The 17286-nt window shown below is 33.6% G+C and overlaps 2 protein-coding genes and 1 long non-coding RNA gene across 4 annotated transcripts in view; 1 reads left to right on the top strand and 2 right to left on the bottom strand.

The window, feature by feature from the left end:
• The window catches only part of LOC144856524 (inhibitor of growth protein 3-like), a 141231-nt gene that overhangs the window by 104721 nt on the left and 19224 nt on the right, over positions 1 to 17286 (top strand). The gene's annotated exons all lie outside the window — the stretch shown is intronic.
• LOC144856540 (uncharacterized) lies at positions 123 to 3384 on the bottom strand. Its single transcript, XR_013614934.1, has 3 exons — positions 2277 to 3384; positions 1277 to 1651; positions 123 to 800 (listed from the first exon to the last, which is right to left on the bottom strand). It is a non-coding gene; the product is annotated as an uncharacterized LOC144856540 (long non-coding RNA).
• LOC144856522 (histone-lysine N-methyltransferase SUV39H2-like) lies at positions 4564 to 14443 on the bottom strand. The gene is made up of 6 exons (XM_078714535.1): positions 14381 to 14443; positions 11097 to 11173; positions 8825 to 9499; positions 7475 to 7627; positions 6930 to 7059; positions 4564 to 6314 (listed from the first exon to the last, which is right to left on the bottom strand). Exons 1-6 carry the CDS (start codon positions 14421 to 14423, stop codon positions 6061 to 6063), a joined length of 1332 nt encoding a protein of 443 aa, XP_078570661.1. The 5' UTR covers positions 14424 to 14443; the 3' UTR covers positions 4564 to 6060.

Raw genomic sequence — 17286 nt, forward strand, 5'->3', positions numbered from 1 at the left:
GCAGAAACACAAAAAATATAGTATATTGATACTAGCAGTGAGTTAGGCAGTAAAACAAAAACAAAATTATGACTTAGACACTTTTGTTATGAGGCTGTCGATATCATATATTAACAAAAAATGCTACCTTTAAGTAACAAAATTTAATAGCATCAGCTCTTCAGATTAAAATTAACACTGATGATTTTAGAAAAGGAAAGTAGCAATAAAAGAGAAAGAATTTGTAACAAATGGGTTAAAAAATATACTATAAAAATGTATTTCTTATTTTATTTAAAAAATCATGAGTCTCCTCTCCTTAATTGCCTAAGTCACACAGCTGACTTAGGCAGAAACACAAAAAACGATCTGAGCATGTGCAAATGTATATAAAAGCACTCAGATAATGTACAGAGGGCAGTATGATGATATAAGCAGTGAGTTAGGCAGATCATAATTCAGCTCTCCTTAATTGCCTAAGTCACACAGCTGACTTAGGCAGAAACACAAAAAATATAGTATATTGATATAAGCAGTGAGTTAGGCAGATCATAAGTCAGCTCTCCTTAATTGCCTAAGTCACACAGCTGACTTAGGCAGAAACACAAAAAATATAGTATATTGATATAAGCAGTGAGTTAGGCAGATCATAATTCAGCTCTCCTTAATTGCCTAAGTCACACAGCTGACTTAGGCAGAAACACAAAAAATATAGTATATTGATATAAGCAGTGAGTTAGGCAGTAAAACAAAAACAAAATTATGACTTAGACACTTTTGTTATGAGGCTGTCGATATCATCTATATACAAAAAATGCTACCTTTAAGTAACAAAATTTAATAGCATCAGCTCTTCAGAATAAAATTAACACTGATGATTTTAGAAAAGGAAAGTAGCAATAATAGAGAAAGAATTTGTAACAAATGGGTTAAAAATATACTATAAAAATGTATTTCTTATTTTATTTAAAAAGTCATGATTCTCCTCTCCTTAATTGCCTAAGTCACACAGCTGACTTAGGCAGAAACACAAAAAACGATCTGAGCATGTGCAAATGTATATAAAAGCACTCAGATAATGTACAGAGGGCAGTATAATGATATAAGCAGTGAGTTAGGCAGATCATAATTCAGCTCTCCTTAATTGCCTAAGTCACACAGCTGACTTAGGCAGAAACACAAAAAATATAGTATATTGATATAAGCAGTGAGTTAGGCAGAAAAACAAAAAATAATTATGACTTAGACACTTTTGTTATGAGGCTGTCGATATCATCTATACACAAAAAAATTCTACCTTTAAGTAACAAAATTTAATAGCATCAGCTCTTCAGATTAAAATTAACACTGATGATTTTAGAAAAGGAAAGTAGCAATAAAAGAGAAAGAATTTGTAACAAATGGGTTAAAAAATATACTATAAAAATGTATTTCTTATTTTATTTAAAAAATCATGAGTCTCCTCTCCTTAATTGCCTAAGTCACACAGCTGACTTAGGCAGAAACACAAAAAACGATCTGAGCTTGTGCAAATGTATATAAAAGCACTCAGATAATGTACAGAGGGCAGTATAATGATATAAGCAGTGAGTTAGGCAGATCATGAGTCTCCTCTCCTTAATTGCCTAAGTCACACAGCTGACTTAGGCAGAAACACAAAAAACGATCTGAGCTTGTGCAAATGTATATAAAAGCACTCAGATAATGTACAGAGGGCAGTATAATGATATAAGCAGTGAGTTAGGCAGATCATAATTCAGCTCTCCTTAATTGCCTAAGTCACACAGCTGACTTAGACCGAAATACAAAAAATATAGTATATTGATATAAGCAGTGAGTTAGGCAGATCATAAGTCAGCTCTCCTTAATTGCCTAAGTCACACAGCTGACTTAGACAGAAATATAGTATATTGATATAAGCAGTGAATTAGGCAGAAAAAAAAAATTATGACTTAGACACTTTTGTTCTGAGGCTGTCGATATCATCTATTAACAAAAAATGCTACCTTTAAGTAACAAAATTTAATAGCATCATAATTCAGCTCTCCTTAATTGCCTAAGTTACACAGCTGACTTAGGCAGAAACACAAACAATATAGTATATTGATATAAGCAGTGAGTTAGGCAGATCATAAGTCAGCTCTCCTTAATTGCCTAAGTCACACAGCTGACTTAGGCAGAAATATAGTATATTGATATAAGCAGTGAGTTAGACAGAAAAAAAATTATGACTTAGACACTTTTGTTATGAGGCTGTCGATATCATATATTAACAAAAAATGCTACCTTTAAGTAACAAAATTTAATAGCATCAGCTCTTCAGATTAAAATTAACACTGATGATTTTAGAAAAGGAAAGTAGCAATAAAAGAGAAAGAATTTGTAACAAATGGGTTAAAAAATATACTATAAAAATGTATTTCTTATTTTATTTAAAAAATCATGAGTCTCCTCTCCTTAATTGCCTAAGTCACACAGCTGACTTAGGCAGAAACACAAAAAACGATCTGAGCATGTGCAAATGTATATAAAAGCACTCAGATAATGTACAGAGGGCAGTATGATGATATAAGCATTGAGTTAGGCAGATCATAATTCAGCTCTCATTAATTGCCTAAGTCACACAGCTGACTTAGGCAGAAACACAAAAAATATAGTATATTGATATAAGCAGTGAGTTAGGCAGATCATAAGTCAGTTCTTCTTAATTCCCTAAGTCACACAGCTGACTTAGGCAGAAACACAAAAAATATAGTATATTGATATAAGCAGTGAGTTAGGCAGAAAAACAAAAACAAAATTATGACTTAGACACTTTTGTTATGAGGCTGTCGATATCATCTATTAACAAAAAATGCTACCTTTAAGTAACAAAATTTAATAGCATCAGCTCTTCAGATTAAAATTAACACTGATGATTTTAGAAAAGGAAAGTAGCAATAAAAGAGAAAGAATTTGTAACAAATAGGTTAAAAAATATACTATAAAAATGTATTTCTTATTTTATTTAAAAAATCATGAGTCTCCTCTCCTTAATTGCCTAAGTCACACAGCTGACTTAGGCAGAAACACAAAAAACGATCTGAGCATGTGCAAATTAATGTATATAAAAGCACTCAGATAATGTACAGAGGGCAGTATAATGATATAAGCAGTGAGTTAGGCAGATCATAATTCAGCTCTCCTTAATTGCCTAAGTCACACAGCTGACTTAGGCAGAAACACAAAAAATATAGTATATTGATATAAGCAGTGAGTTAGGCAGATCATAAGTCAGCTCTCCTTAATTGCCTAAGTCACACAGCTGACTTAGGCAGAAATATAGTATATTGATATAAGCAGTGAATTAGGCAGAAAAAAAAAATTATGACTTAGACACTTTTGTTATGAGGCTGTCGATATCATCTATATACAAAAAATGCTACCTTTATTATGAAGAAGTGTACTGTCAGTACTATAGACCTTCTGATGGTCAACATTTTGTGTTAATCACCATGTTGTTGTCACAAGCATATCATTTTGTGTATTTCAATCCAATTTTATTTAACTTACACACGTTTTAGTAAGAAATTAACCCATTTTAAAAAAATGGTGGCCATTTTGAAATTCAAAATGGCCGCCATTTTGTGTTAATCACCAATGTTATTGTCATAGTCCTATCATTTTATGTGATTTCAATCAACGTCATAACTTGCACATGTTTTAATAAGAAATTTAATCCATTTTTAAAAAATGGCGGCCATTTTGAAATTCAAAATGTCAGAATACTAATGATTCTTATATAGCAGAGAACCCATATGAACTTAAAATATTATTCATAATGGGTGTTACTTTGTCCAATATGGTACATTTATTGGATATTTTATGTATTGGCGGCCATCTTGGATTTGACACCCTTAAGCTTTTTTTAAAAAATGGCAACATATTTTTTTCATTACTTTACATCCTAAAGACACTAAATCAGTTGGAATTTTGCTTTTAACAAAAAAATGACACGAAATTACATAGTGGCCTACATTAGATATCTGATGTTGAACCTGAGCTACTCAAACTGGCCAGTCGATGCTATCGTTAACAATAATCAGCGATCTTCTACGTAAACGATTTACAGGATATTATCATTTTAACTTGATCGCTTTCTAATAGCCTATTTTTGTAAATAATCGTAAAGTAATTTATCTTTATGTATTTTTAATTTAAGAGGGCCCCTGAATATCAACTGATATTAATTTGTCCAGCTGGAAGGATTACCCTCTATAAATATGGCCCTGTTTCCGCAGCCAAAACAAAATAAACCAATAAAGTGCGCATGATCAGTTATACCAAAACAACTAGATGCCTAATCACAGCGCAACAATTTGTCCTCCAGGTCAAAGGTTACAAATTATTGCATTTATTCGATATTTATCCGATTTGAATGAGATAATTATCGGTTAATTGTTCTCGAGTGGAATCGGTTAAACCCTGTTTCCACAGGCAGTTTATTGGTTAATTATCGGTTAATTTTTGGCTGTGGAAACACGGCCTAAAGTTGAAAAAAAAAGGTAGTTTGATGTACACAAAATATATACAATTATCCATTCATTCAATTATCCATTCATTCAATTTTCTACTTTATTGTACTGTATCTTATTACAAATTAAAGTCAGAACCTTAAAAATATATATAAATATGGTCATGAAGTTCTTGAAGTACTTTATAAACCAATCAATTTCCTTAATTTGTATGCTAAATCTTTAAAAGCTTGTCATACGTCACATTGCTGACATAGAGGGCAGCGTCATAAAATAGTATGTCTGAAAATGACATTGTTGTGCTATAAAACTAATTTAACAAAATTCTAACAATAAACATTTTGTCGCATCATTTAAAAAAACTTCAGATGTGCTAAAACGGTGTAGTTAAAAAATCTGTGTATGATTACATCATCTGCCAAAAATATAATATATATATAGACACTTCAAATACACATGCAACGGAGAATACAGAAATTATGATTTGATGGTCCTCAACTATAGTACAGTACACACTATCAAACTAAACCTAGTCCAAAGTGGGGTCATGGTGCAATGGGGTAGTTATCCTAATGTGTATAATAGGCAGTGTTTAATAATGTACAAACAGTTACCTGTGTATGTGTAAGTAAGCATGCACCATTTAATTCACCACTGTATTTGGTTGAATTAACATTCGTTTTTAAATTGCTGTCCTAAAATGAATAATGTAAAAATATGTGAAATAAAATATTAATAACCATAATGGGTAAAGTGTTAAACTCTCCTTAATCATACCACAGAAAAGATTCACAATTTTTTTTTAAAGATGTTTCCTGATTAAGATAATCTTTAGGGACCATGTCCAGTAATGTATTATACTGTAGTTACTACATCTTTAGGGACCATGTCCAGTAATGTATTATACTGTAGTTACTACATCTTTAGGGACCATGTCCAGTAATGTATTATACTGTAGTTACTACATCTTTAGGGACCATGTCCAGTAATGTATTATACTGTAGTTACTACATCTTTAGGGACCATGTCCAGTAATGTATTATACTGTAGTTACTACATCTTTAGGGACCATGTCCAGTAATGTATTATACTGTAGTTACTACATCTTTAGGGACCATGTCCAGTAATGTATTATACTGTAGTTACTACATCTTTAGGGACCATGTCCAGTAATGTATTTTACTGTAGTTACTACATTTTTCAACTGCAACATATAATTTTAGCTTGTTTTTTTGTAAAAGTTTACAATGTTTTTCGACCAAACAAATAAACAGGTTTAAAAGAAGAGTACACAAAATTATCTAAATTATTGTTGAAATGGTCCCTTACACATTATTCTAATAAATGTTGTTTCAACCTTAAATTGTAAACTTGATTTAACCATAAACATGCTGTATAGTTTTTTAACTCTCATTTTAAAAGAAATTCTAGGAAAACTACAATTATCCCAAGACAAGCACTGTACCACCATGAATACTCCCCCACATCACCCACAACTAACTAACAACTAGTTGTCAAGGGGTTAGTGTTCTGTTAGTGTTAGTATCCTAATTCTCTATTGTACAGTTTAGTACAAGAATCCTTGACAATTGTCAGCACCGCAACGGCATGGAATAGGCTCCAGCTTGCCAATTGAATTTTCGGTAGATAATGTGTTTGTATTCTTTTCAGGTGTGTTCCTATTCATTTCAGGTGTGTTGCTATTCATTTCAGGTGTGACGTCCCTATTCTTTTCAGGTGTGTCCCTATTCTTTTCTGGTGAGTTCCTATTCTTTTCAGGTGAGTTCCCTTTACTTGTAGCTTGTGGTATACCCGTTGCCCCTACACAAGGTAAAGTAAAAGGACAACAGTTTAAAACAAAATAACTAATGTAACATTAATTGTTTACATTTTTTTCTTTTGAATATTATTATATTAAGTATGTAAATTCTCAGTGGTTCCCACCAAACCCGCGTGTACAGGTTCTGCGGATTATGTCCAGAAGGAGGATGAAGATTCTTTGAGAGATGTCTTTGGTTAAAAAAAGCATTTGATTCGTGCTTCTGATTTATCTTGTGACATGCCTCTCCTTGTTGCCAACATACCATAAGCCCCACCCTTTACTTGGGATGGATAACTTTTGGTAAATAAGCGATTCATAAGTTTACATTAACCATAATAGGAGGATAGAGGGGATCACCCTTGCAAGTCTTTATTTAAAAAGGAAAATGGTCCTCCGCATGTTGTGAGTATTACCAATATTTTAAATTGTATGTTGTGGATGAGTGAGTCAACGATTTGACATATTCTTTTTGTGGATTTGAATAAAGTGAAATATAATGGATTCAAAGTATAATATAATGTATGAAATGTTGTCGAAAAGACTTAGCTCCGCCTTTGTTAAATTAAACAGTTAATCTTTCACAAACGTTTAATATTTGTATATAATAAACTTACCTGTCATTTGATAATCAAAGGTTAGCTCCTCTCCAGCTGAGATATCCCTACAAGCAAATAAAGCTATTCTTGGGAATCGAACATCAAGTGTATCGATCCATACGCCATATACCACCAGGTTTGGATCACACTAAACAACAAAAAACAATTGATTTAAAATGTTATATAGCTTCCATTTACAGGATTGATAGAAGCACAGTGGCGTAACAGCTATGGACGCACTGGCTAAATCCAGAGGAAAAAACAGGCATTATATGTTGAAAACAGCTAAAAGCGCCCAAAACCTTCTGCATTGGAGGGCCATTTAGGATCCCTGACCCATGGGCTTTAGACCTCTGCGTTAGGCCACTGTATAGAGCAATTAAAGTCATGATGACTGTTCACATACAGACATGATCTCTGTCTACACTATCAAACTAGTTTGATAAAAAAGTATGATGTACGTGCTCAAATATGGTAGTGATATGACATCATCATGTCCATATATGGGCATATCACATTTTTTTCCACATGAAGTTTGATAGTGTAGACAGGGCTTAACTTACTGAATGATTGACAAAATGAGCTACGTTTCCATATTTTCCTGCATCAACCACATAAGGACAGTCGCTTTCGTTATAGTCTAAATCAAACAAGTATGTTCGTCCATTACAATCATATTCCTGGCCTCTACGTTCTGCTTCCTCGTTGCCTATTACCTACAAACACACAACAGGTCAAAATCAACATTATTTTTAGATAAATATTATACTCCTCCTAATACTAACACCGGCCTCTCTGAAAACTGGAAACTCTCTCAAAATCAGACTTTTCTTGAGGAACAAAAGGTCCCAAATTAATTAATTAAACCATTAAATACACATTATGAATAATTTCAAGATAATAGATGGACATACAGATTAACAGAATGGCAACCAAGGGTAGGAAAGAGGAAAAGAGGAAGACAGAAAAGAAGGTGGAGAAATGATATAACAACATACATTGGAACGGCTGTATGGACTAAGACAGCAAGAATTAGACAGAAATGGAAATGTTATGAGGGCTTCATTCAACATATGGATGAACTATGCCTAGATAGATAGAGATGAATACCAGACTTTGAAACCAGAAAACAAGATATATTTTAAGTCAGCCCAAAGGTGTTCAGTATTGGGAGCGAATTTGTTTAGTTGAACCTGCACAAGTTCAGTAGTTAACAGGCATACAAAAACTACTAGAAACTGTGCCATGCAGTGGCTGCGGCAAAGACAGACCAACTGACAAAGTCTAGATGGTTAGCTAGACAAAACTATCTTGACGTAACTTTATTGGTTTATATTTTTTAAATTAAAATTACCTACTACATTGAAACCAGATGAAATTGTTTTTACACCATTGGTTACCTTTTTCGATGGGATATGGATATTAAGCTGTTGATCTTTTTTTTTCTCTAACTTTTATTTTACTTACTCTGGACGCACCTTCATTCAAGAAGTGTGCCACTGTTTCACAAGTGTAGCTTCCAAATAAATTATTGTATTATTAATTATTAAGTAGGGATCCAGTAAATATACATTTTCAAATTCAAACAGTAGAATTGATACTGCCTATAGTTATAACTTTATTGTTATTAGCGATTTACAAGAATATGGTAGGACGACACTACTGTATATTTTACTATTTATTTTTATAGCCCAAGCCCAACGTATCTTGAAGAATTATTAAAATTTTCTTGGCAAGTCTGTTTTTCTACATAATTGTCAACATTTTCGCGAGTTGAACATTTTGTAGTAATGTTCCCAATCGCGAAAATTAAAGCACCAAAATATACATATACAGTAGTTTAAAATTTGGGTGAAGAATAATTGTTACCAACCAGTTGTCATCTCTTTCCATTTCACTACTTTTATGCTTACCTCGCCAACATATTCCATAACAAAACAATTTTTCTTGATGTCTTTCAAACATTTAACACCCCATCCACGGCCATTATCAGTTTTGAAAATAGAGAGTGGAACTTTGCGGCCCTTCTGGACTACTCTGTTTTTACACCTCATACCACATTTACACAGCTTGTTACACTCGTAAACAGGCGTGCCTGGTTGTACCTTGATTTTGCCTTTTAACGTATAAGCCATAGCAGTACCGCTGTTATGTGTACAACAACCGTCATCCGCTGAGTAGCAGTTATCACATTCGCAACCAACTATTGGGTCATTTGGTATAAACACACCTGGCCCAGCTTTATAATCTGTAATGTATGTGAAGTTTTTTGGAGGGCCTTCCAAGTCCACTTTATTTTCCACGGTAATTGGCGCAACGTTGCCGATTATCTCATTTAAATCATTTTGCCATTTCAATAAATGCCTTTTCACCCTCTTTGCTTGGCAAGTAAGGTCTATTGGAACGATTGGGCCTTCAACTTTCATCTTCTTTGATAACGTCTGATTTATTTCTTGTCGTCTTCGTTTTTTTGAACGTCTGCATTGGTAGCGTTTTATTATCGCCGGACATTTAAGATTCTGTCTAGGTTCCCACGTGTTTTCTGATGAACTGTACCCGACCCATTTTACCATGTACCATTCAGTTCCCTAAAAAACAAAACAGAATGCAATCTTGCAAAATCAAAAATAGAAATTACATCTATAATTATGAAATGTCTATTTACAACTTGCAAGATTATAAATTGATTTTTCTCCTAAGCAAATTAAGACCTAGTCAGAATGGCTGTTTTGACATTACCGTAAATCTTCTAATAGTAACCCCCCTTCTAATAGTAACCCACCTTATAAGTCAATATATAATAATAACCCACTACTCTAATACTAACACATGGGGGTTACTATTAGAGTCACACAAACTTATAATGCAGCCATATTTTGAAAATAAGGAGATCTCGGGAGTTTATTCCTACTGTTTTAAATATTTTGCTATGATTTGCTGACCAACTGAAAAGTTGGGGATGGGTTACTATTTAAGATTGAGATTAAGGTGCCTAATTTAAGATTAGTAATAGTAACCCACTACTCTAATAGTAACCCCCCTTCTAATAGTAACCCACCCTAAAAAACAATCAAAGAATAATAACCCACGGTTTCAATTAGAAGATTTACGGTAACCAAACAAAAAATAGAAGATTTCATTATTTGCACACCTAAAAATCCAGCTAAATTACTTTTCTTGTTTAGTACAGTAATAGTATATGGCTACACATGTATTAGATTACAAAATCTATTTCAAACTCACAGTCGGTGTTTTAAAAGGAAGAGACAAATGTTGACATTGCTATGGTTTTGGTCATTTATGGTGTATTAGACCTGATCTTTCTTAACAAATAGAAACCTCTTCACAGCATATTTTATTTAGGTTAGTGTCACTCAATGGTGCCACTTCTGTGGTGTCACTTTGTGGTGTCACTTTGTGGTGTCACTTTGTGGTGTCACTTTGTGGTGTCACTTTGTGGTATCACTTTGTGGTAATCACTTTGTGGTATCACTTTGTGGTGCCACAAAGTGGTGTCACTTTGTCTTGACACTCCAGTGGTGTAACTTGTCTCAATTCAGTGTTGTCACAGTGGTGTAACTTTAGTGGTGCCACTTCATTTGTGTCACTTTGTGGTGCCACTTCATTTGTGTAACTTTAGTGGTGCCACTTCATTTGTGTCACTTTGTGGTGCCACTTCATTTGTGTAACTTTAGTGGTGCCACTTCATTTGTGTAACTTTAGTGGTGCCACTTCATTTGTGTAACTTTAGTGTTGCCACTTCATTTGTGTAACTTTAGTGTTGCCACTTCATTTGTGTAACTTTAGTGGTGCCACTTCATTTGTGTCACTTTAGTGGTGCCACTTCATTTGTGTCACTTTAGTGTTGCCACTTCATTTGTGTCACTTTAGTGTTGCCACTTCATTTGTGTAACTTTAGTGGTGCCACTTCATTTGTGTAACTTTAGTGGTGCCACTTCATTTGTGTCACTTTAGTGGTGCCACTTCATTTGTGTAACTTTAGTGTTGCCACTTCAATTGTCACTTTGTGGTGCCACTTCATTGGTTTCAATTTGTGATGACACGTCATTGGTCGTGGCGCTATGTGTGTCACTTTGTGGTGGCACCATGCAGTGTAACTTTGTAGAAATGCCCTTTCATGGTGGAATTACATGGTGTCACTTTGTGTGATGGACAAGTACTTACATCAGAATCTTTGCAACAATCCACAATATCTTCTACTTCATAACTGTCGTCATCTTCAGATTCAGCAGGCATGGTACCTGAAATTAACAAGAAAATTTGTTTAATTTTGTATAGATGTGTCTAACTAAGCCTAAATGAGAGGCTTATTTTTCGCGCCTTGCCTTTGGGCAGTTATATTCAAGAGGACAGAAGCATTAGGAAACGCAAAAGCTTATAGTTTACTAATGCTGAAAAAAATAATGGGAATTTGTAAAACATGCACAAACCCCAAAGCATGTCTGGGAGAAGAGGGATGTACAGTATGCAGTCAGTAATCTGTAAGTAAGACCTGTTCAATTCAATGAACAACGTTTTGGCTGCTTTATACCATAAATTTATCATTGAATAATAATCAAAACAATCCTTCTTCTATGGTAAATATTTTTGGAAAATAGATGAAGAATTGTTTGTTGATGGCTGGGAAATTTTGTTAAACTGGAAAGTTGGGATATGTGGGTCACTACAGTACGACCTTAGGGAGTAACACCTCTACCCCGGATTATGTACAGTACTATAGGATTATCTTTTGTTCTGTACAGTAGGTCACAGGCTATAATCATTTCAGACTATATTTATGTTACACAACATGTTTACTACTGATTGTTATACAAAAATGATTGATAATAAATAGACCTAAATCATTATTTCTTAAATTATTAAAGAGAATTTTAATTTAAAAAAAGCACCATTTAATGAAGAACAATAATTATGTTACGTCAAATCTTCAGGACCTCACTCCAACCATGGTTGGGGAAAAGACAATTTTGAATAATATAGCTGCTGCTAGGGCACTTAACTTATACTTTAGTTGGGACTAAGGTAAGAAAATTGTAAAAACATGTGTTTTAAGCAAAAAAAAAAAAATCAAAGTGCATTTCTTTCTTCTCAACGCTTGCCTAAGTACTAACTAGTTTAGTTCAGTGTAGACATTAAAAAAATTAATTGATCAATATGATAAAACATTTTGAAGCAGAAAAATCTGGGTGGACCTGGGATTCTCTCGCTTTTTGATGTTTCTCCTGTTCAACCCTGAATTGTTGGGCTTTTCCAAATATTTTGTCTAATCTGAAAAAAATTAACCATGTATAGTATCTTCAGTTTACCTATGGGCACTCAATATAAATGTGATAATGCATGTGTTTCAGTTTGGGAAAAGTAGAGGTATGATGTCTTACAGCAATTTTTTTAATTTTCGTGCTACGGAAGCCATCTTACACTGAGATCAATCAATCAGACTTATATAGCACCGGTATCCATAAAAATAATGTTCTAAGGTGCTTGACGAAGTTAGACAGGAAACGCTTCTCTGTACAAGTGGGGTTGTAGTCGTATTTTGAAGGTGTTGACGTTTTCTGATGTCTTTATGTCTATTGGTAGTGTATTCTACAAAAAGGGTGCTGCGCAGGAAGTCAAGTCAAGTCAAGTAAATTTATTGTCATTTGTAAGGTAAACATATAAAAAACATATATATCAAGGTGTAAGTCCATTTAGAGCTTTGTATGAGAAGCAGAATGACAATAGTTGTGACAAGCTAAGCTTAAAGATGTATTGTCCCCCTGAAAAAATAATTCTTAACAAAATCTTTTTTGAATATGCCATTTTAATGTAACATTTGTTACCCACTTTCACCAAAAAATGGATGGAAAAAAAATGTATTACCTGAAAAACTTATGCATACTGTGGCAGATATCATATCCATGTCGTTAACAACTTACTATTAGATCACCTTATTTTTATTTCTATTTTATTTATGTCCGTACGTTATGATTATTGTTGAGGCAAATCACATGTATATTTTTATTTATAATGTTTAAAATAGTTTCTAGTAAAAAGGATAATTATATGCGGATCATTAAAAGCCGAGGTACTGAAATAAACCCCTAAATAAGCCATATCGGAGATGCGCCTTCTATGACCGTGCAGCCGTTAACTGTACGTTATTTTGCTGACGGGGATTCCCCTTTTTAAAAAAACATGCACTAGTGTGTCAAATCATGGACAAAACACGTACGATCATTGTCCATATGGCCAGGTAAAGATGACGTATAGGCCTATTACTAATAACCATACGTTTGAAACATCATAGGCCTCCTACACGTGTTTTTGTGAAACGATGTATATATTTTACGTATATACGTCGGCGATACTATAGTTTTTAATTTGAATATCTTTTATTTCTTCATTTATAATAATCATTTAATGTAAATAATTAAGTACAACTCAGTGTCTCACATCCATACGCCGTTCGTAAATCTAAATGTTTAAATATCAGTGCAAGATTACCTCTTTGAGAATCGTGTCCACCTTTATTAATTAATAATAATAACGATCAAGGTAAAAAAAATGTTAATAGTATTAATTAGAAATGTTATATTCAAAATTAACTAAAAATATAATTAGCGTTTTCATTAAAAATGTATCTAGTGCATCCCATACAAATTAGCCAAAATAACGCAAAATAAAACGTGACCGATATTAAACGTAACTAATAAGATAAAAAGCGTATCTAGCGGCGCTCCATACAAAATACCGGATGTTGATTTTATCGCGACAGATTTCAAGCGCGACCGATTTCATCTGACACCGCTGGTGTCATGTAGGTTACACCAGCGTATAGCATTGAAACGTTTTAGCCATCATTGCGCACAATTTATATTTGAGGAACATTTTTTAATAAAGTAATTAAAAAATTAATATGAAACGATGTTGAATAACAGATTCTGTGTCTCAAATACTTACTAGCTAGGCCTAGCTAGCCTATAGGCCCTACTACTAGCCTAGGCCTAGAGTCTAGGCTAATATAATTTAAAGGCCCTAATTAGTAATACAAAAATGTCTAGGCCTACATTTTGAACATTCAGGGGTTGGAATGCCTTCTGGCCTACTAGGCTAGGGTTTATTAAATAGCCCTATTAAATATTGGTGTAGCACAGGCACGATTGAATGAGCAATTCAGTAAGTCAAATATCCAATATCAGTTTGTGCCCAGCGTAGCCCACGTACCAGATATGGAGGGATCTAGGCCTAGTAGTAGGGAGGCCGGTCGGCGTCCGGTCCATTTATCGTACGGTGAGTGATTGATTGTTTAAGAATCACGTGTCGGCCGCAGCCTAGAAATTTGCCTAACACAGGTTAGTTGTTCAAACGTGTACAATTTATATTTGTATACATTATACTTAAATTATTCACTAAGTCAACACAAACAATTTAAATGTCTATTCCTAGGTCCTACATCTCCTACGTACCAGCGGCAGTACCGCCATTCAATCCCTTCCCGCTAGTCGCCATTTTTTGTTTTGAATGTTCTGATCGTCTACTTATTCTTGTTTCTCATTGGTCAAAACAAACCGGATTATTTTACCACCAATGCAACACACTCTCCTCTCTCTCTCCCCATATTGTTAGATTTATTGTTAGAACGCATTGACAAAATATAATAGCCTAATATATGATTTCCAGCTAACTTGAAATCAGAATTTCGACCATTTATAATTAAATTAATAAACGTCACAAAAATGGGTGTGCTCGTGCCACGCTAAATTAGGTTTTCTACTGCCAAAAATGTATCGAACTTTAGGTAGGCCAACCTGCACTGGGGCTACTATCTAATGCATTTTACGGATATTTTGAAGCTACTAGTAATATTAATATTAAGGTATAAAAATATTAAACTACAATATCAAGTAGTGCTAATTTATGAGTGTTATTCCATTACCATAGGCCTACATTATATTCATCAGAGAGATAAAAAAAAAAGCAGAGTAGGCCTATTAAAACAACAAAAACTAGACTAGGAAAATGAATAAAAAAAAATATTACTGCTGAAAAAAGTTTTAATGATAAAACTAAAAAAATTAATCGCCCCATTGCGTCGGAAATAAAGCTTTTAATTGTGTTTTGTGGGCTATCCTGCTTCTTTTAAAACTTTTTTCTTTGATCATGTTTTCTGTTTTAATGGAAAGTTTATAGGCCTTACGTTTATATCTCCATTTAATTTCTTGTAAATCTTAGATCAATATCTGATCATATGCTTGATTTATATTCATCATATTCAAGGAACTAACGTAAGAACAACTTTTCTGCTTTATTCAGGAAGTTTTTTAGTTCTCCGCCTAAAACCAATTTATAAGGAAATAAAAAGAAACACATTCAATATACTTATACGAGGAAGAATATTTTTTCTTTTTAATTTTTAGATTTGTTCTCTACAAAAAAAAATAAATATTCAGGAATAATAATACATAACAAAAGATTTCATCCTAGACAGATTTCAACCTAACAAGAGGTATTCTAAAAATCTTGATACGTAAATAAAAAAAAACATTATTTATCTGCACGACTACATTATTAAAGGTAGGTCTATTCTATAATATACTCTATTTCATTAACAATTGAACAACTTGGCATTTCTTTCGATATTTTTAAAAAACTTATAATGGAATGCAAGTAATTTCTTCACAAATTGTAGTAAAAGCGACAATTTCCACTTCTACTATTAAATATCATTTCTTTATAATAGTGATAATAATTATAATAATATTTAAAAGCAGATCAGGATTTTGGATATATTGATTCAGTTTGGGAATTGCCTCATTCCACCATGTCTGAAAACCATATTGGTTTCACCATATCACAATCAAATAATAGATGTCTCATGCTTCACTGAATGAAATACATAGTCAATATTTGACTATCCTCGTGCTAGATGTTGCTAAAATGTTGATTTTGTATTAAAATTGAAATGAATGTGTTTTCATTATCCTGACAGAATTTGAAAGGTAAATGGTAAATATAATTCATTATCTCTATTTTACTATTCAATTGATATATCGGGGATTCTTTAATCTTATCAATTAATATTTGATAAAGAACCTTTGTTGACATATTTTATAATCCCTTTTACCAGCTGTTAATTTAAAACCTTTCTTTTTACAATAATTTCTGTTAAACTCTCGCTGTAGTGTCACTCTCCAGAGTATTGGAATTGCAGAGATCACACTTCTCCACCTTAAAACCAAGTTTTGGGTTTGGTTTCTTATCATCATAGATCATCATGTATATTATTCTTGTCTTGTCCTGTCTTTGCTTCTTCAGACTGCCGTTGTCTTTTGTCCAAATCCTTCATATTATTATGCAGAATTATTAGATAAGAAATATGTTGCTGCTGTGGTGTATTCACGCACGCATACAATAATTATATACCGTAAATCTTCTAATAGTAACCCACACTCTAATAGTAACCCCCCTTCTAATAGTAACCCACACTCTTATAGTAACCCTCCTTCTAATAGTAACCCACACTCTAATAGTAACCCCACTTCTAATAGTAACCCACACTCTAATAGTAACCCCCTTCTAATAGTAACCCACACTCTAATAGTAACCCCCCTTCTAATAGTAACCCACACTCTAATAGTAACCCTCTTCTAATAGTAACCCCTTCTAATAGTAACCTACACTCTAATAGTAACCCACACTCTAGTAGTAACCCACACTCTAATAGTAACCCCCCTTCTAATAGTAACCCACACTCTAATAGTAACCCTCTTCTAATAGTAACCCACACTCTAATAGTAACCTACACTCTAATAGTAACCCACACTCTAGTAGTAACCCACACTCTAATAGTAACCCCCCTTCTAATAGTAACCCACACTCGAATAGTAACCCCATTCTAATAGTAACCCACACTCTAATAGTAACCCCCCTTCTAATAGTAACCCACACTCGAATAGTAACCCCATTCTAATAGTAACCCACACTCTAATAGTAACCCCCCTTCTAATAGTAACCCACACTCTAATAGTAACCCCCTTCTAATAGTAACCCACACTCTAATAGTAACCCACACTCTAATAGTAACCTACACTCTAATAGTAACCCACACTCTAGTAGTAACCCACACTCTAATAGTAACCCCCCTTCTAATAGTAACCCACACTCGAATAGTAACCCCATTCTAATAGTAACCCACACTCTAATAGTAACCCCCCTTCTAATAGTAACCCACACTCGAATAGTAACCCCATTCTAATAGTAACCCACACTCTAATAGTAACCCCCCTTCTAATAGTAACCCACCTTATAAGTCAATCTATAATAATAACCCACTACTCTAATAGTAACTCATGGGGATTACTATTAGAGTCAC

This window comes from Antedon bifida, chromosome 11 (genome assembly GCF_963402885.1).
Source record: "Antedon bifida chromosome 11, ecAntBifi1.1, whole genome shotgun sequence".
Taxonomy (NCBI): Eukaryota; Metazoa; Echinodermata; class Crinoidea; order Comatulida; family Antedonidae; genus Antedon; species Antedon bifida.